Source organism: Salvia hispanica, chromosome 3 (assembly GCF_023119035.1).
Source record: "Salvia hispanica cultivar TCC Black 2014 chromosome 3, UniMelb_Shisp_WGS_1.0, whole genome shotgun sequence".
NCBI lineage: Eukaryota > Viridiplantae > Streptophyta > Magnoliopsida > Lamiales > Lamiaceae > Salvia > Salvia hispanica.
Genome location: NC_062967.1, coordinates 8,742,404 through 8,761,861, shown reverse-complemented (window position 1 = coordinate 8,761,861; position 19,458 = coordinate 8,742,404). Strand labels below are relative to the sequence as shown.

At 37.5% G+C, this 19,458-nt stretch overlaps 5 protein-coding genes across 9 annotated transcripts; 3 read left to right on the top strand and 2 right to left on the bottom strand.

Annotated features, from left to right (window-relative positions):
- The first annotated feature begins 64 nt into the window (after nucleotides 1–64).
- Nucleotides 65–6,738, top strand: LOC125215692. The gene is made up of 13 exons (XM_048117194.1): nucleotides 65–396; nucleotides 891–1,007; nucleotides 1,459–1,523; nucleotides 2,255–2,360; nucleotides 2,984–3,055; nucleotides 3,140–3,199; nucleotides 3,271–3,400; nucleotides 3,473–3,666; nucleotides 3,772–3,956; nucleotides 4,560–4,687; nucleotides 4,836–5,110; nucleotides 5,531–5,771; nucleotides 5,930–6,738. Exons 1-13 carry the CDS (start codon nucleotides 139–141, stop codon nucleotides 6,565–6,567), a joined length of 2,469 nt encoding a protein of 822 aa, XP_047973151.1. The 5' UTR covers nucleotides 65–138; the 3' UTR covers nucleotides 6,568–6,738.
- Nucleotides 6,739–7,605: 867 nt separating this feature from the next.
- Nucleotides 7,606–11,010, top strand: LOC125214522 (diphosphomevalonate decarboxylase 2). The gene is made up of 10 exons (XM_048115581.1): nucleotides 7,606–8,057; nucleotides 8,524–8,722; nucleotides 9,027–9,090; nucleotides 9,209–9,272; nucleotides 9,358–9,438; nucleotides 9,547–9,633; nucleotides 9,804–9,961; nucleotides 10,072–10,120; nucleotides 10,406–10,530; nucleotides 10,627–11,010. The coding sequence occupies exons 1-10, from the start codon at nucleotides 7,848–7,850 to the stop codon at nucleotides 10,838–10,840; spliced, it is 1,251 nt and encodes a 416-aa protein (XP_047971538.1). The 5' UTR covers nucleotides 7,606–7,847; the 3' UTR covers nucleotides 10,841–11,010.
- A 39-nt stretch (nucleotides 11,011–11,049) lies between these two features.
- On the bottom strand, nucleotides 11,050–13,092 carry LOC125214526. Of its 3 annotated transcripts, XM_048115592.1 has the most exons (5): nucleotides 12,944–13,092; nucleotides 12,230–12,483; nucleotides 11,939–12,150; nucleotides 11,603–11,864; nucleotides 11,050–11,524 (listed from the first exon to the last, which is right to left on the bottom strand). In XM_048115592.1, exons 2-5 carry the CDS (start codon nucleotides 12,479–12,481, stop codon nucleotides 11,225–11,227), a joined length of 1,026 nt encoding a protein of 341 aa, XP_047971549.1. In that variant the 5' UTR covers nucleotides 12,482–12,483; nucleotides 12,944–13,092; the 3' UTR covers nucleotides 11,050–11,224. The 3 variants fall into 3 exon arrangements, with proteins under 3 accessions (XP_047971549.1, XP_047971547.1, XP_047971548.1); XM_048115590.1 differs by having other exon boundaries at nucleotides 11,050–11,864; XM_048115591.1 differs by having other exon boundaries at nucleotides 11,050–11,864; nucleotides 12,932–13,071.
- Nucleotides 13,093–14,454: 1,362 nt separating this feature from the next.
- On the bottom strand, nucleotides 14,455–16,649 carry LOC125214525. Of its 3 annotated transcripts, XM_048115589.1 has the most exons (5): nucleotides 16,424–16,564; nucleotides 15,849–16,102; nucleotides 15,562–15,773; nucleotides 14,974–15,238; nucleotides 14,455–14,892 (listed from the first exon to the last, which is right to left on the bottom strand). In XM_048115589.1, exons 1-5 carry the CDS (start codon nucleotides 16,446–16,448, stop codon nucleotides 14,584–14,586), a joined length of 1,065 nt encoding a protein of 354 aa, XP_047971546.1. In that variant the 5' UTR covers nucleotides 16,449–16,564; the 3' UTR covers nucleotides 14,455–14,583. The 3 variants fall into 3 exon arrangements, with proteins under 3 accessions (XP_047971546.1, XP_047971544.1, XP_047971543.1); XM_048115587.1 differs by lacking the exon at nucleotides 16,424–16,564 and adding an exon at nucleotides 16,588–16,649 and having other exon boundaries at nucleotides 15,562–16,102; XM_048115586.1 differs by having other exon boundaries at nucleotides 15,562–16,102.
- A 501-nt stretch (nucleotides 16,650–17,150) lies between these two features.
- LOC125214520 (pre-mRNA-splicing factor CWC22 homolog) lies at nucleotides 17,151–19,434 on the top strand. The gene is made up of 3 exons (XM_048115578.1): nucleotides 17,151–17,520; nucleotides 18,012–18,201; nucleotides 18,310–19,434. The coding sequence occupies exons 1-3, from the start codon at nucleotides 17,191–17,193 to the stop codon at nucleotides 19,302–19,304; spliced, it is 1,515 nt and encodes a 504-aa protein (XP_047971535.1). The 5' UTR covers nucleotides 17,151–17,190; the 3' UTR covers nucleotides 19,305–19,434.
- The last annotated feature ends 24 nt before the right edge of the window (nucleotides 19,435–19,458 follow it).

Genomic DNA, 19,458 nt, shown 5'->3' with positions numbered 1-19,458 from the left:
TGCAAAATGCATTACTAAAATGGTTTGTATATTGGCGCGATTTCTAATATCCCAAAAAAAAACTCGTAAATTTTACAAGTGAATTCAGCTCTGTATTCTGCTAAAACCCTAAACCCTTCTCCAATAGAACGGCGGAGGATGTCGGCGCCGGAGGCCATGTACGATGTCGCGATGAAACCGAAGTTGCTCCGTTCGCTGCTGAGGGAGTACGTTCCCGATGAGAAGCACCCCTTCACTAACCCCTCGGAGCTCTCCTACGTTGTATCCGCCGTCAAAACCCATAAATTGTTATCGGAGCGGACACCCCCTGAGACTCAACAGGATTTGGTGGACGCCTGGAAATCGGCCGTCGATTCATGGGTCAATCGATTGCTCGCCTTGGCGTCTAGCAATTTGGTAATAAGAAATTTAATTTGCATTTAATTGTTTCATTGTTTTCGTAGCTAGTCTGCATTGGGTCTTCGTCAGTTCGTTGTATAGGTTTTGTTGTAGTACTTGTGGTTTATGTGCTGTGTTTGCTCAATCAGACAAGCAAATAGTACCAATTCAGATTTTTACTGTTTCTAGTAGTTTGACTGAAATGTGGAATGGATGAGATATGTGCCTAAATTACTCACAAATGTATAATTTAATAAAGTGAACTTTTCTTGTGGTGTTTTTATCCTGGCTCAATAGATTTTGTTTTTGGGCATCAATGTGTATTTAATTGCCGGTGTAATGTAGGTTTATTTTGTAAATATTTTTTCATTCAGTTTTATTTTACTCTTTGGTGCCTTTCGACATGTTTATGGTCACTGGGTATTTTATGAGTAATTGATATTTGATGAAGTTAATAATTATGGTGACATGTACTTATATGTTTTTTTTTGGTGTTCATGGATGTTCTTTAGCCAGATAAGTGCTGGGCTGGAATATGTTTACTTGGATTGACCTGTCAGCAGTGCAGTTCAGAGCGCTTTTTAACTTCATATGATGTTTGGTTGAACAAGCTTCTCGCGCATATACAGGTATGTTTTGCTGTTTAATAGCTAAGAATGTAATCGTGCAACCATAAGTAATTTGTTGGTTCATATTCTTTAGAATTGAGTGTAAACTACTTTGCAGATGTAGTGTATTCATGTCATTTTAGAGGTGAAATCTCTTTGCACTAAAATTAATGAGCAGAAAGAACTTGTTGGGGAGATTGAAATAAAAAGAATTTCAGAAATGTAATATACTCCCTCCGTCCCAAGGTATATGTCACACTTGGGTGATGGCACGGGATTTGAGGAGATGTTATTATGTGTGTTAAGTGGAGGGAGAAAATATATTTTTATATGTTAATGTGAGAGTGAACTTTTTTCTGAAAAAGGAAATGTGACATCTTTTGTGGGTGGGTCAAACTAAAAAGTAAATTGTGACATCTACCTTGAATATATATTTGTTTTGTTTACATTGTTTCTTTTATCTTCTTACCAGCCTTCAGAAGTTTCTCATTTTGTGAAGGCATCTTCTTGTGCCTCTCTATCAGATATGTTTACAAGGTATGTTTTGAACTGGTCTTTGTATTTATGTTCATTATCCATGTTGTTTCTATTTAGTTAAATGATACAAGAGTCAATCACTTTTTTTATTGTTTTGTATGAAATGTGCCATAGTGGACTAATGGAAATTCTTTAGATTCTATGTATTAGAAACAATTTAAAATTAGAGATTCTTCAATATTACATGTACATTTAATTGCAATTCATCGCTCGTGTTGCTATACAAAGATATCTGTGCACATATTAGTTACTCTTCTCAAGTATAATAGGCAATGGAAATCTTCAACCTAATACAAAAGCTTGGGTCTTGTAAAGTGTGTAGTGTAGTTGACATTTGTATCAACCTATTAAAGAATCTGAGATAGATATAGTCTAGTGAGCCCTACATAAAATTATGTTAGGGACTAAGGTGTTATCTGCTTCTTCATGTCATATACTCCCTCCGTCTCACAAGAATATGCACTCTTTCCTTTTTAGTCCATCCCACAAGAATATGCATTTTCCAATTTTGGAAATTCTTTTCCCTCTATTGAGGTGGGACCCATTCTCCACTAACAATACTTTAATTACTTTTTTCTCTCTACCTCTATCTTATTTTACTAATTTTACATTAAAACCCGTGCCGAACCCAAAGTGCATATTCTTTGGGACAAGGGAGTAAGAGTTAGCTGTAGTGAACTTATTACACTATCTTGAATTGTTTAGTTTTCTAATTTTGTGTTGTGAATTAGGCTGGATGATTTTTCAAATGTGAAAAAGGATGCAACTTCGCTGGCAACAAAAGTTACTCAACAGTCACTGAAGCTGTTAAATGAGGAGAGCTCATCTGTTGTATTGGTTGGTATATAACAGTATTCTCGTGCACTGTTTTTTAATGTGTTTTGGTGTGTGATTTTGTTTTTGTATTGGATAAAGTTGTGATAAATGGGCGGCACATGTAGTATGTATGTGAAGGTTAGTTAGAATTGTTTTCAATGGTGTGATGTAAGTGAAAGATTTGTGATCAAAATACTAGTATATGTTTATGACAGACATGCACTTGAACTGAGGTATCTGCGGTTTGGTTCAAAAAGGATCTGTAGTGCAAACTCATTCAAGTGCATTTAGAAATTAGAATGCAGATGTATTGCACCTATCAGTGGAATGTCAGTTCAGATCTTTATTTATAGATTTATAATTAATTAGTTAAAAATATCCTTCCATTTTATTTAACTTTATGCAGATTGCAGACATGTTTTGGAAGATATCTAAGATTGGAAAGAGTAAAAATAAGCAAAGGATAATGAATTTCTACTGAGCTTGCCTTTTTTCCTTTTGTTTTACTTCATCTATGTTTGAAAAAATTATTTTATGGCCCATCAAGTCTATGAAGATGTTGACTCTGATAACACTAATTGAACAGTGATAGTTTCTGCTGTGCAAGTTTAATCTTTTTTTTTTCTGGGATGAATTAACTGCAGGAAGAAGCTATGTGTCTTTTACGTACCTTGATTGATTTCTTTCCGTCAGCAGTTCACCGACATTATGACAGTGTAAGTGGTTACCCTTTATAATCTACAAACATACGGGATATTTGAAGAGATTTGACCTCTTGATAAATGAATTTATTATTTTAGGTTGAAGCTGCTATTGTTTCAAAGCTCATATCTGGAAAATGCTCTCCAAGTGTTTTAAAGGTGAGAGTTTGTGAATTATTCGATTTGTCACTAAGTTAAAATTAATCTTACCAAACTACTGGCACTTACAGAACCTAGGCCATGGGTTATCACTGCTTCCAAAATCCAGAGGAGATGAGGATAGCTGGTCCCTGATGATGAATAAGATTTTACTTTATGTAAACAGCCAGTTGAATGATGCATTCCAGGGTCTAGAAGAAGGTACTAAGAGAAGTTTCCATTAGCAGTTGCTGATATTAGTAGTAATTACATGTCTAAGTCGTTTTATTACAGAGACCAGAAATGCAAAAGCAATGAGGGCTTTGCTTCCAGCTGGCAAAGAACCTCCACCTCCACTAGGAGGCTCAGAAGTGTCTGATCAAAGCTCAGATATTTCAACCAGGAGCCCCGAGCGACTGTTGGCATCTAGAATTTCTTCTCTTCTGCAGTGCTGTTCTGACATGCTAACAACTCCTTACCCTGTTATGGTATTCTCTTATTTTGCATCTGCTTTCGAATGAAAGCATGAATTCATGTTTTGCGGTTTGATTTTCTGCCAATCAGAATAAAGAATAACACGTGTGAAATATCAGGTTCATGTTCCTATTTGTGGTTTGATAGCCCTTGCTGGGAGGGTGCTATTGGTCGATGGTTCCTTGCCTTTATCTTCGTATTCTTTTATGACCACCCTGAAACAAGAATTTGTTTGTTCGGAAATCCCAAATATGCAATTCCAAAGTCTGGAAATCCTCACAGCTATTGTCAAGGGGCTGGGCAGGTATATCATATATTGTCAAAGAGCAACTGATACCAAACAAGAATTACTGTACTGATGATGTTGATATGATGTGGTGCTTCGAAGGGTAGCATGTTTATATCTTTGGCTACAGGTTTAGGTCTAAGTGCATACCATTTCATATCACAGTACTGTATCAATAAGTGTTAATAGAAGAGACAACTTTGCACCATGTAGGTAAAGGTGAAAAAAGAAGTAAATCACCAAGAAACTATTATAACTGAAAAGAGAATTATGGTCCCAAGCTACATTCTACCCAAAAGATGAGCGTAGGAGAATATTGTAGATATTTCAATTGAGTTCCCTAAACTGTACCGACTTTTGTAACAATCTCAAGCATTTATGAGCTTCCTGATTTGAAGTTAAAATTATAAAAGTACAGATGGAAGATTGTAGGATAACTGAGGCCACAAATAAGTAGTTCCTACACAGATCATTGTCTTGTTTCTATTGCTGCCATGTCTTCTAGAACGTAAATACTACGGAGTATCTGTTAAAATTCTTCGAAGTGCTTCAGCTTTAATTTTTTAACAAAAGTTCTTCAAGCTCTGTTGATGTTCAGACTTTGTAATTTCTTTCACGCAGCCAAGTCTTACCTTATGTTGCGGAAATTTTTGAGTTGCTGAAAGAATACTTGAGCAGATGTAAAATCCCTGGGCTGAAGATAAAAGCATACTCAATTCTGAAAGTCCTCCTAATATCAATGGGCGTTGGTATGATAACATGTTTTCAGTTTTAATAATTAAATGCTGATGGGTAGACTCCTGTAACCATGACATTTACAGCGGTGCGTGTGTTATGTTGAGAAGATGCAATGAAGTCTTCGTTTAGTCATAGCCTTTGTTTTTGCTCTTTGGGCAGGGCTTGCAATTCATGTTAGCCAGAATATTGTCAGCAATGTATTCGTTGACTTAGATTTCCTTGGGATTGAGAAGGACGTCAAAAGCTCAGGTACAAACACAAAGGTCCAGGCAGAATTGTCCAATGACTTCCACTATAAGAAAAGGAAGCGTGGGAAAGTTTCATTGCAAGAGCAGCCTACTCATGGTGATCTGGAAGGGGAAGTGTCAATTAATTCAACTCCTATATCCGTGAAGATTGCAGCGTTGGAGGCACTAGAAGCACTCCTCACTGTGGTACGTTCTTCTGACGATAATCATGAGTTAAGATTCAAGTTTTTCTTTGAAATGTTTCATTCCATATTGTATCCTCAGAAATAGATGATATAACATTGACTACCACCTTCACCTTTCAAATGTTCCATTACATTCTAATGGATGGTAAATCCAAAGTGCCAGACTTCAATATTTTTTCTTGGGCGTTTCAACATTGAGATTCATTCTTTCTAAAAATTACCACAGTTCATGTTTTAAGTGTGTGGCCCACCATGATGTCCATATTAATACCTGAAATATAGTTTTCGGTTTAGTTCAAGTAAAAGCTATCTCATACCCAACCCTTTAGTAATAGCTGTTTTTGTCTCGTTAAGTTTGACAACGGTCGAGTGCTTGTAATATTATATTCATTGAGTTGAACAAATCTACAATTGTTAACAGGGTGGTTCAGTTAGATCTGAAAGCTGGCGAGGAGACGTTGATAAATTACTTATAACTGTGGCCACATATGCTTGTAGAGGTGGGTCCAAGGAGGAAAGGAAGATTCTTCTATCAGGTGATGCTACGCCTACGTGGGCGGACTTCCAAGTAGCTGCATTACGTGCACTTCTGGCATCTCTTCTTTCACCTGGCAGAGTACGCCCATCTCATCTGGCGCTTGGTCTACAGCTTTTCCGTAAAGGTAATATATTATGCTCTATTGGTCTTCCTTTCTTGAATCTTACAAATGCACAATTGCCTAAGAGTATGCATAGATTCGTCTGCTGCACAATAACGAAGATATACACGAGTTGCTCTTTCTGCTGCTTCTCTCTGTTGCTTATGCTTGTTATTCTGTAGGCACGCAAGCAACAGACACAAAGCTTGCTGAGTATTGTGGGCATGCACTGCTGGCTTTAGAAGTGCTCATACACCCGAGGAGCCTGCCTTTGTTGAATTTCAATTCCGATGGCGATGGGTATAAAGCTCTTGGCCACTTGCGCGATCCTATATACCCTAGTGGAGACAGACAAATTCCTAATTATCAACATGATGAGCCTGAATCAGAAGAAGACGATCTCATTGAAAATTGGCGTGGAAAAGACGATGAAATGGAGATTCAAGTCACAGAGAGGCAACAGCCCATGGAGCCTGCTGACGAAGTCACTTCTGGTGTTGATGTCCTCAAGAAAAATGAGGTTACAACCTCAGAAAATGGTCCTGACAACAATGGCATTGAAGCGAAACGCTTCAAAAGTGCAATTGACCAAAGTGGAGGCGTGTTGGAAAGCGTTGAGCTGGAGCCTGCAAATGGGAAAGCTGCACCAGTAGAGAACAGCGTCACAGCTGAGAGTGGTGCGGTTTCTGTTTCAGAGACTATACTTGAAAGAATATCTGCTAGATTATCTAATATCGACAGAAGTGATGAGGTGATGTTCGAATCAGACGATGAAGATGTATTTCCAGACATCGTGGATGGCGATCCAGATTCTGACTAGATTATTGAGACTTGATGGTTAACTGGTGGAGTTCAAGAGCTTGCTCTGATTAATGTTCAACACCAAATTTTTATGGATGATAGTAGTAAATTTTTGAGTTATTGTAGTTTGTGTACTACATTTTAATGTCATGAAAATTTACCATTTTAATGATATGTGATCTCTGAATAACTGTGTGTTTGATTCGCTAATAAAATATCTTAAGATGGATAAATTATCACATGTTTCTATATCTTACTTAGTTATTGGAGATAAAACTGAATTATTTTCGTAGTTTGACTAAACAGGTCAATCAATTGGTGCTGACTTATTTGGCTGTTTTTGGCCTTTACTTTTAAATTTGTAAATCTCAAAATTCTAAATACAACAGCTTACAGAGAGTTGGTGATTAATAATATCATTCAAATTGTATTGGTAGTAGCCTTGTACTAGTATAAGATTGCTCAAGTCACACTACTAGTCTATAAGAAATTCTTTTGTCAATTGTACCAATAATAAATTAAGAAGGCTACACTCAAAATAAACCTATTTTCATTTAGGATACAATTACAAGAGTACTAATAATAAATATTTTTGGGCACACCAGCACTTTTTATATTCAAAGCTTGGCTGTCTAATTTAGACTCTTTTTTAATTTATTCACACTTGACCTTAGTGGAGCACAATTTTTAATACTATAGTATGATATTTATTGACAAATTTCAGCAGCCTTCCCACTCCACCTACCACTCCACCACTTAATAGTCAATTAAGTAGCACTTTACTAAGTCAGTACAGATTTTAAGTTAGGATAGCATGCTATAGAAATCCCAAAATTTTGTTAAACTCTTGTTAATTTCACAACTTCTATCTATAGCAAATTATATTACTATAATTTTAATACAGTAGTATTTTTCTTAATTGTTCTTTTGATTTAAATATGAGAAAAATTGTGTATGGCTAAGCTAAATCTATGATTTTTATGCATATTAATATACTACTACTACTATTACTATATTTTTTGTAAATTTCTAAACTTGGGATACTAACATGACTTAATTGACTAAATTACACATTGGTGGTGTGCCTAGTTTGTAACGAAGCCTAACTGTTTTTTAAGCTCATTCAATTCAACAATGGCGTCCCTCTAAGCTGACCAATCTACCCCTTCCACACACACTGCGCATGAACCTATACCTATAAACCAACTCAATCCACTCACATTTGCGTAACTACTTCGCCTCAACCTGTCAGATCCGATCCACACCAGCCACAGCCAAGGCAGAAATCGAGACAATTTCATGGCGGCGGAGAAATGGGTTGTGAGTGTGACGGCGCAGACGCCGACGAACATAGCGGTGATTAAGTACTGGGGGAAGAGGGACGAGGAGCTCATTCTTCCGATCAACGACAGCATCAGTGTGACTCTCGACCCCGGCCACCTCTGCACCACCACCTCTGTCGCTGTCAGCCCCGCCTTCACTCACGATCGTATCTGGCTCAACGGAAAGGTACAATTACATCGAGTTTTATGATTTTTTTTTTCTTGCTCGCTTCTTTGGTTTTGCTTGAGTTGATGCCGTTTGACCTAATTGTATTTTGTATACAAATGTGTGTGTGTGTGTGTGTTAATTCAGGCTTGAACTGATGATTTCTGCAGTAAAAATTTCTTCCACTTTAAGTTAAAGGTTTGAAGAGATTTATGAATATGATTAAAGGTTTGGTTGTTTTGGTCTTCGTAATGAATGTGAATTTGAAGATGGGCTTGTTCAATTAGTGAGTTGAGTTTGCTAAGGAATGTAGAGTTATAAGTAGAATCACAGGAGATATTGAGGAAAAATAACCAGGCTTGGCTAGTGTCCACCGTTGCTGTAGCTTGATAGACTATTTGGGAGTGCTGTATCCGTTCGATTAGCCCTGTGCTAACTAGGATTTCTTAACAGTGCAATATATCTTATGTGTTTCTTGCTTGAATAGGAGGTATCTCTTTCTGGAGGCAGATTCCAAAACGTGTTGAGAGAAATTCGCTCACGTGCTACTGATTATGAGGATGAGAAGAGGGGCATCAAGATCACAAAAAAGGACTGGGAGAAGCTGCGTGTGCACATTGTTTCTTATAACAATTTCCCTACTGCTGCTGGTTTAGCATCATCAGCTGCTGGTTTGGCATGCCTGGGTAATTTGATATTCACTCAATCACTTGCTTAAAAAATTATAAGATCCTGCCTTTTTTTTCTGTTCCACATCACATGATTATCTTGCACTCCTTCAAACAATGAAGCATTTCTATTCTTAGAGTTGTGTAAATGAACTTTCTGATTACCTGAATATGAATTGCTCTTCCCTCAAAAAAAAAAAAAAAACTATGAAGGCTTGTGTTTGGTTGTTCACCCAAAATTCAAATGTCGTTTAGTATAGTAAAGTGGCTGAAATATTTCAGTTCTACATTCATTTTAACTAATGTGATCATTTTTATTCAGTTTTTTCCTTGGCAAAGCTCATGAATGTGAAAGAAGATCACAGCCAATTGTCTGCTATTGCAAGGTAAATATAGATTTCCCGAGTTCATTGATCTCAGATATGTCCTCACTATCGTCTGACCAGAACCTATAGAGTTTAGTACCACAAATTTAATTACTGTCTTTTTCTGTATACATATCAGGCAAGGGTCAGGAAGTGCTTGCCGCAGCTTGTATGGTGGATTTGTCAAGTGGATCATGGGAAAAGTAATTTTCATAAATAGATTATTTTATATACTTTTTGTTCTTTGATTATTGTTACTTTTCTAATTATTTCCCTGGATGACTGCAGGAGGATAATGGCAGTGACAGTATTGCTGTGCAACTTGCCGATGAAAAGCACTGGGATGACCTCGTTATTATCATTGCAGTGGTGTGTATCCGTATTTCTCTTAACATCACATTTATTTGCTAGCTTATTGTGTAATTGTGTTATTATAGCATATTACTTGTTTTTAAGTGGTGTTTGTTTGAATTTCAGGTAAGCTCAAAACAGAAGGAAACTAGTAGTACATCTGGAATGCGTGACACAGTTGAAACCAGTGAGCTTATAAAACATAGAGCAAAGGTATGCCAGTGACATTCCCTAATACTGTATGAACTTTGTCAATATTTCACGCCCCACTTGATTTTTGAAATCCCTCTCGAGTCTCTTTGCTGTCTCTGTCTTTATGTTGGATACTATGGCATCAGTGTTTAGACTGACTAAGAATCCAATGTCTTGCTGAAATTTCACAGGAAGTAGTACCGAAGCGTATAAAAGAAATGGAAGCAGCTATAGCTAAGCGTGATTTTCCTTCTTTTGCTCGTCTGGCTTGTGCGGACAGTAATCAGTTCCATGCAGTTTGCCTGGACACCCTGCCCCCCATATTCTACATGAATGACACATCCCACAGGCAAGCACCCTTCTTCAGTTCTAATCAACACCATATTATCTTTTCAAATAATTGAGCATTTTTTTTTGTAAATCATCACTTTGAAGCTCATCGAGGCATTAATATTTCAGGATTATCAGCGGTGTTGAGAAATGGAATCGTCATGAAGGAACACCTCAGGTTAATCTCTTTCTCTTTACATCTAGAATGAATAGGGGAAGTTTTTTCAACTTGCATGTCGGAACAATTCAGACAATTTTTACCACTTTCTTTGGATGTGAGCCTTTTCGTTCATCTTCACAAGCTGATAAGAAATCAAGATAGTCGAAACGCAACTCCCTATCCACAAATGGATTGTTTGAATGCCCACTTCCTATTAATCTCTTGTCACTCTACACGTTCCAGTTATTTTAAGATAGACTTTAGCTAGAACCAGAAGGTTACTAATAGAAAGATGATTTACAGGTGGCTTATACCTTTGATGCTGGGCCAAATGCAGTTCTAATCTCAAAAGACAGGAAGACTGCAGCCCTTTTGCTTCAGAGGCTGCTCTTTCAGTTCCCTCCTCAATCAGATGCTGACTTGAACAGGTAGTTCCGAGTTCCCAAATTATAGGTGTTTCTTGCATGTATAATCTTGACACACGATAAGTCATGTGGTTCTGTATGCGACCCCCATTTCCACAGCTATGTCATTGGTGATAAGACGATACTTAAAGATGCTGGCATTGAGGACTTGAAGGATATTGAAGCTTTGGCTCCGCCTCCTGAGAATGCGTCAACCCAGAGATGTAGGGGAGATGTTAGCTACTTTATCTGCACAAAACCCGGGAGAGGACCCGCTGTGCTGGCCGATGAAAGCCAGTCTCTTATTAACCCTGAAACTGGGCTGCCCAAGTGAATCGCCACGTTTCAAAAGTCGAGTTCGTACTGAGAAAATTCAAGCTGTGAACCTTTACATTAATTGTTGTAATGAGTTTTTCTTGTTAAGCCATTTTATCTTGCTTTTTTACCAAATTATTGTGTAAACATCTCTTCAGAAATATAGACAAATAAATTCAGTTTGCCATATGTTTGTTTTCCATCTCATTATAATGCAAACACTATTGCTTCAGACACAAATGATACTTGAACATATAACTCCCATATAAAATCCTCGTACATAATCTCCTTACTCCAAAACTCATTCTACATTCTATCAATAGTTGGGATTAAATTCATGTAACATGAAGTCTCAACAGACACAAGAATAACAACACGGTGCAGGTATCGAACATTTCTAAAATCACTTGTCGCCTACCAGGAGTGCATTCAAGATAGCGTCTGTCGCGGTGATGTCACCATGTGGAAACAGATGCCCAGCATTTGGCATTTCATGGTATTGTATCCACCGGAGCTTCTTTGCAATGTAGCTTTGCAGAGTGACGGGAACCAAGCCATCATTATCTCCCTGCCACAAGTGCACAGACCCTTCTCTGTCGACGAAAGGATTATCAAGATCCATAGGATCAAAATCCCAACTCCCAAACCCAATCATCATATCACGGTGAAGTGACTCGAACAGCCCCTGTTGCGTTGAATAATCCTGTCGACAAGCAAGATAAGAAGTAAAAGCAGTTTCCTCAGTTTCATGCCATTCTAAAAATGAGATGAAAACAAGTACCCGGTTAACCATTGAAGCCGATAACTTTGCTAGAACTTGGAGATCCGGTGCAGTGAAATTAGGTCTTCCAGCAGCAACACTGGAGGGAGGAAACCATTTCTGAGTGTTCCACCAATAAACGAGTGAAGGAGCGTAGTGTGCCACCCGTAATGCCCACTGGTCTTGTGGGAACTGCTCATAGTATGCTTCTGTTGCTAGCTTCGCAGGAAAACCCGGCCACCAATAATTGATAACGGGTGCTATCATCGCCACTCCTGCTAGCCTGCAATCATATACCAATTTCACATAACCAAACACAAACAGTTGATCATATAGTATCAAAGATCATTTTTTTACCTATGAGGAATGTACTTGAGGCAACCCCAAACCACTTGCCCTCCCATGGAAGTTCCAATAATGTAAAACTTGGGGCCGAGTGCTAGTTTATCTCCGAGCTCTTCTATGTCCAACGCAATGCTCTCCACCGTTCTTTTTGGGTCGGGATCACTCTCTCCATAACCCGGTCTATCAAACGAAACCAAGTGTATCCCCAGTTTCTCAACCAATGCCTGAAAAGTACTTACAAGTCACCTTCACCAAGAACAGAGATAGCTAAAGAGAAAAGGGCTCTATAACTCAGAACCATACCGATCTAGCAAAGTGCGCCTCGTTTTTATTAGAGCCAAATCCATGAACCAGAATGATCTTATAATTAGCTGTCTCTTTGGAGACTCCATGCTCCAAGTAGGCCAAGTGCCTTCCATCCCTAAGTTTGATTCTAGGCCCTTCGACTGATGGGCCACCGGTGGAACCACAGAGCCGAGGGGTTGGAGGACACAAGGCTTGGTATGACCACGCTAGTAACGCGATCAACAACACTGCTATAGCTTTCCAAAACATAGCTGACATAGAGAATACTAGTATTATACATGAGTCCTTGTGAGAGTTTAATCTCTAAATTAAAATCAAGGGATTGGTTTATAAAAATACAAAGAGAGAATTGGTTAGCACAGTCTTTTAATCCAACAGTCACAAAATATAAAAACAAAAGCTTCATGTATTTTTCTTGAAATCGGTTGTAGCTTCATCAGATTATTACATTGTAATCAACTGAAAATATAAGATACAATCCCAGATTCAAAATAATCTACTACAAGAATCCAAATTCACAGCAAAAGCACATCTAAAATTTTCAAGAAACAGGATAAAATGAATATGGTTATGAATATGAATCTGAAAATGGAAACAAATACAACTTCTCCAACAATCCCACATATTAAAAAACAAACAAAAACACACATATAACAAGAATCTGAAATCGAATTATGAGCTCAAACAGAAATGAAGTACCAAAGCTTCAACCTTTGAGAGACAGTCTGCTCTTTGGATTGCTTCAGCTAATGAGTTAATCCACCAGTTTCAATAACCAAAGAGCAAAGTAAACAAAGAGGGAAAAAAAATCGGTTTTGTTTATGAAATGGTGGTTGAAGTTAAATATTTTTCAAAGTGGATACGCCTACTGCATCGATAGTGATATCAGAAGCAACTAACACTTTTGACTTAATCTATTTTATAATCATATAAATTGGAATTTTCTATTTTTTTTCCATAATTCGTAGTATCATTTATTATTTCTTTTATATTATAAGACCAGTAACTCATAATAATATTATTACATGTGAAAAAATGAGTGGAATCATAAAATGAAGAGTTATAAGGATAATTATAAATTTATAATGATAAGATAAAGAAATTAAATAGGAGTAATACTTCGTTATTTTGTGTTTAATTGAATATTTAAATGTAAGGATCAATAATGCATTAACAAACATGTCTAAGATTCCTCATATCTATAGCATCCGTACAATATATATTAGTGTCATTAAAAGCGAATGGAGAAAAATCTATTTTATCGAATATAGTTTCGGGATAGATCAACAAAATAATGAAAATGTGGTAGTAGTAGTTTTGCCTTTTCTCAGCCTTTTGTATAAAGTTTTAAAATAATCTATTCTACATTGTAGCCATCACGTTGCAATTAATTGCGGTGAGAATATTTTAGAATTATTTTAATAATTTATAATTTTAATATATTATTAAAAATATTACTCCTATTGTTTCTTTAGTTTTATTTAACATTTATATTGCTATTTGATAAAATTAAGTTTAATTGGTACTAAGTATATAAATTATTCTTATTTTTTACTATGTTTTAACTAATTTTATTATTAATATAACCAGTAACTTGGTTATCCCGAGTTTGATATGATAGCTTTCTAACACAGTAGTATTCATAATTTTGGATTTTAGTGAAAAAAGATGATCTAAAATAATTTGAAAGTCATTATTACGAAACTCTATGTTTTCATTTTTATAGTAGGATGTATATATGTACAATTAGAAAGATATTATTGAGAGCTTTCAAATCATACTCCTAAAAATTGATATAGGACAATAAAATTTAAACTTCTATCTAATTCTAAAAAAAGTAGTAAAAGTTTATGTTTGGTAAGAAAATCAAAATTTTAGTATACTTTATGGCAGATAATTAATTCATAAAAATAGATATTTCAAACATTTGTTAAATTTTTTTAGGTTGTGGCTTGTGAGTTTAACACGTGTTAAATAGAGCTACTAGGAGTAGTATCTTTGTCATCCATAATTACAATAAATAAGTCATAACTAAATCTTGACAATTCACAATAAAAGTCACAACTCATAACCCTCCATGATGATCACAGGCCACAGCATAATAAGATTTACACTACAAATAATTAACGTAGTAAAAGAAAATTTTATAAAAATTAAATTTTGGAAATACCATTATTCATCAAGAAAGACCCTCAAAGCCAGCAATCATCAATCAAATGCAATGAAAAAAATGTTTGCACAATCTTGATGCTCAGACTTGTTCTTGTAAAGGTTCTTCACATACATCCAGAATTGAAATAAAATTTAGTAACAATCACACTCAATGCATAAAAATGGGCAAAAAAAACAAATCAGTGAACCATTTTATCAGCCATCAAAAGCTTGCTCAATATAGCATCTTTGACATCAGTTTCACCACATGAGAAGAGATGTCCAGCATTTGGCAGCTCATGGTATTGCACCCATGGCAACTGCTTGGCAATGCAGCGTTGAAGCGACACGGGCACGACCCCGTCATCAGTGCCATGCCACAGATGAACAGAGCCCTCTCCATTTGGGAAGGGATTCTCAAGCTGCATTGGATCAAGATCCCTGTGCCCGAATCCCACCATCATGTCGCGGTGGTAGGACTCGTGCACGCCCTGCTGCGTCGCGTACGCCTGGTCACATCAACGATCGAGCAATCATGTCAGCAAGAAAGCGAAGATGCTAATGGCATTGCCCTGTGAGGGAAAGTGTACCTTGTGAGACACTCCTGAGGCAGCCATTTTGGCGATGATTTGGAGGTCGGGCGCTGTGAAGTTTTGTGTACCAGCAGCAACGCTGGAGCCCGGGAACCATTTCTGAGTGTTCCACCAGTAGACGAGCCAGGGGACGTGGCGTGCAACACGCAACGCCCACTGGTCCTGCACGGGTTGGAGATTGTATGCCTCTGTGGCTAAAGCGGGGGGAAAACTAGGCCACCAGTAGTTCACAACTGGAGCTAACAATGCAGCCCCTTTTACCCTGTCACAGTTTATAAAGTTATACAGAATTTATCAAAGAGAAACACCTAAACATATCAATAATGAGCAAAATATGTGATCTGAGGCAAAACTATTAAGCAAAATATGTGATCTTAGGCAAAAATTTTAAGCATAACATGTGATCTGAGGCAAAACTATTGAGCAAAATATGTGATCTGAGGCAAAATTATTGAGCAAAATATCTGATCTGAGGCAAAATTATAGAGCAAAATATGTGATCTGAGGCAAAGTTATAGAGAAAAATAGTGTGATATGAGGCCAAATTATAGAGCAAAATATGTGATCAAGGCAAAGCATTATTACCTGTGAGGAATGTATTTGAGGCATCCCCAGACAGCCTGTCCTCCCATGGAAATTCCAATGATATAAAACTTTGCACCGAGTTCTAACTGATGTCCGAGCTCTTCTATGTCTAATGCTAGGCTCTTTATGGTCCTCTTTGGGTCGGGATCGCTCTCTCCATAACCCGGCCTATCAAAGGAGACGAAGTATATGCCCAGTTTCTCCACCAAATCCTGTTGGAAGCAAAAACAGATAATCATTTGTGATGTTCCTATTCCCTCCATGGCAAAAGGGGATAACGTTGGTACCGTGACAGTGATGGAGGCTTCGTGTTTGCTAGAGCTGAAGCCGTGGACCAAGATGACCTTGTATTTGGCTGCCTCTTTAGGGACTCCATGCTCTTTGTATGATAAGTTCCTTCCATCCCTTAGTTTGATTCTAGGTCCTACGAGGGGTGGCCCGCCCTTCGTGCCACAAAGGCGTGGTGGTGGTGGGCGCAAGGGCCGGTAAGCCCATGCCACGAACCCAAACAACAACACCACTCCAATTTTCCAAGACATTGCTGTGAATAGGGGAAAAACACATCATTTGAGAATTCATTTCCAACCATACATTCATGGCACTCAATTTCTATGATCAGATCTAATTCTCACAAAACCAGAGGCATTGATCACTCTATTGTCATGAATTAAACACAATTTATGTGAATGTATGACATCATTGTGTGTTAGTATCCAGTATCCACAAAACAAAATAAAAATTGGAATATGTGGAATTGAAAACCTAGTTTCACCATGCACCCAAATTCATAGTGCTTAAAATGCAGCAGAATTCAGATAATTTTTCATTTTTACTATGTATTGCTAACAATAAAACAGCTTACAAATTCCAAAGAAACAGTGGATCATTCATGTACACACCAACATCATTAGAAATTTCCTAACAATCCCACAAAATCAACACATATAGATATATCAACAAACCAAAATTGGAATAATGTAAAAGTGAAAGTGATCAAACAGTATGAATTCAACAAAAAATTGTCACCTCTATGATAGTTTTCTGTAGAGATTGCTTCTGCTAATGCATTGTGTGTGTGTGTGAAGTTGATAGGAGTATTTGAAAAGTGGAAGTTGAAATGTGAAAAGCCAATATTTGAAAGTGACGAGAGAAATTCGTTTGGTAAGACTATACTTTGTGTTAACTCTTAAGCAAAGAATATTACCAAAAAAAAAAAGATAATATGGCCTTTTTACACTTTAATGCAAAAAAGTTTTTAAATTTTACTATTGGAAATAAAATCCTATGAAGTATTCAAATATTCAATAATTATATTGCTTGATTGCCACACTTATACATGAAAATTTTCAAACCGTAGTCAATTACTACTAATTAATTGAGAAGTAAAGAAACGTTATAAAAAATTAATTTAAATAATATTTGTTGCGAAACAGAAACACAATATCTAATTAGATATTTTTGTTAATATTGTTTTTATGGAAATAATATCAAACGGATATATTTGATATGGAAATATCGTGATTAATTAAGGAAATAACGATCAAGAGTGTTTATCTTTAATCCTTATATATATATCGATCTTCTTTAGAAATCTATATAAGCAGTGCACAGAAATTAGGATCGACATTGATGAATAATTCAATGGAAATCTCGGATAACAGCCTTGAATATCAAAGAGCATCATGGAACGCTCTGAGGAAGAGCATCAATGGATTGGTGAACAAAGTGACCGCCGCGAACATCAGGAACATCGTTCCGGAGCTGTTTGCTGAAAATCTGATTCGAGGCCGGGGTTTATTCTGTCGAACATGCCTCAAGTCCCAACTCGCGTCGCCGGGATTCACCGACGTTTTCGCAGCTTTGGTTTCTGTCGTCAACGCCAAGTTCCCTCAAGTAGGCTATCTTTTGCTGCGGAGGATCGTACTGCAACTGCAGAGGGCGTATAAACGCAACGACAAGGTTTGTATCTTAAATTCCTTTGAATATGATTGTGTGTTATGCTGAATATCTGTGCTTAATTGTGTGTTATGGTGAAATCTGTGCTTAATTGTGCATTATGATGAAAGTCTTTTGGCTGTCGAATCCTAATTTCCCCCCCTAATTTCGTTAAAATTTTGAAAATCTCTGATTAATTGTGTATTATGGTGAAATCTGTGCTTAATTGTGCATTATGGTGAAAATCTTGTCGGCTGTCAAACCCTAATTTCGTTAAAACCTTGAAAATCTCTGCTTAATTGTGTGTTATGGTGATATCTGTGTTTAATTGCGTATAAGGCTGAAAATCTTTTGGCGGTAAAACCCTAATTTTTTCCCTAATTTTGGTAAAACCTTGAAAATCTGTGCTTAATTGTGGGTTATGGTGAAATCTGTGCTTAATTGTGGGTTATGGTGAAAATCTTGTGGTGATCGTACCCTAATATTTTCCCCAATTCGTTAAAATCTTGTGGCAGACACAACTAGTTGCGGCGGTGAAATTCATAGCTCACCTGTTGAATCAGCGGATAGTTGATGAGCTTATCGGCCTTGAGCTGCTGACGTTGCTGCTGGAGAAGCCGACCGATGATAGTGTTGAAGTAGCTGTTGGCTTTGTTGCAGAATGTGGGTCCTTGCTGCAGGACCTTTGCCCCAAAGGAATGAATGGTAAGACTTAAGAGTCTGGTTTGTTATTGTTTAGGCAAAAAAACTAGATTTTAGTTGTTGATTTGCAGGATATATCTCTCTGAAACACTGTTTCTTCGATCTTATCAGGTGTGCTTGAGAGGTTGCGAGGGATTCTTTACGAAGGAGATATAGATAAGCATGTCCAGTTCTTGATTGAAGGCCTCTTTGCGTTGCGGAAGGCAGCAAAGTTTCAGATTATGCGTCCGGAACTGGACCTGGTGGAGCAGGATGACCAATTCACTCATCAAGTTTCTCTCTTGGATGAGATAGATGGTGAAAGTGGTTTAGATGTGTTCCAGCCAGATCCCCAGTTCGTGGAGAATGAGAAGATGTATGAGGACCTAAAGAAGCAAATATTACCTGAAGATGAAGATGATGAAGATCAAATTGCAGATTCAGTGGATAGCAATGAGGAAGAGGACGAGGAGCAGATAAAAGACGAGACCGGGACGGACTTGGTTAACCTCCGGAGAACCATCTATTTGACAATCAAGTCAAGTCTTGATTTTGAAGAAGCTGGACATAAGTTGTTGAAGATCGACATATCTGGTATGGAGAAGGAGCTATGCGTCATGCTTTTGGAGTGTTGCGGTGAGGAGACAACTTACAGCCGCTACTACGGACTCCTCGGGCAGCGGTTGTGTCTGATGAACAGAATCCACCAGGAGAGCTTCGAAAAATGTTTTGCCGACCAGTACTCCATGATTCATCAGGAGGTGGAGACTGTTAAACTGAGAAATGTTGCAAAACTATTCGCTCATTTGCTGGCCATGGACGCGTTGCATTGGCGCATCTTGGACTGCATTCAGTTAACAGAAGAGGAAACAACTTCTTCGTCTCGGATCTTCCTCAAGATTTTCTTCCATGAGCTGTCCGGCCACCTGGGCATTTGGTTGCTTAATCAACGCCTTAGTCAAGACTCGTTTGAGTCTATTTTTCCCAAGGACAATCCGAAGAACACTAGGTTTGCTATCAACTTCTTCACTTCCATTGGACTTGGTGGGATCACAGAGAACCTGCGTGAGTATCTCAAGAACATGCAGAACGAAGGAAAGCAGAAGAAAAGGAAAACGAATGTATAGTCCTAGTTAATCTCGTAGTAAATTTTAGTATGGTTATCATCTAAAAATTTTGAAATGTGTAAAAGGCTATAGATGTGAATTGAAATAGAATTGAAATATATTTCCATTATGGTTGGACCGTATTATACCAGACTAGATACTGAGATAGCAATTC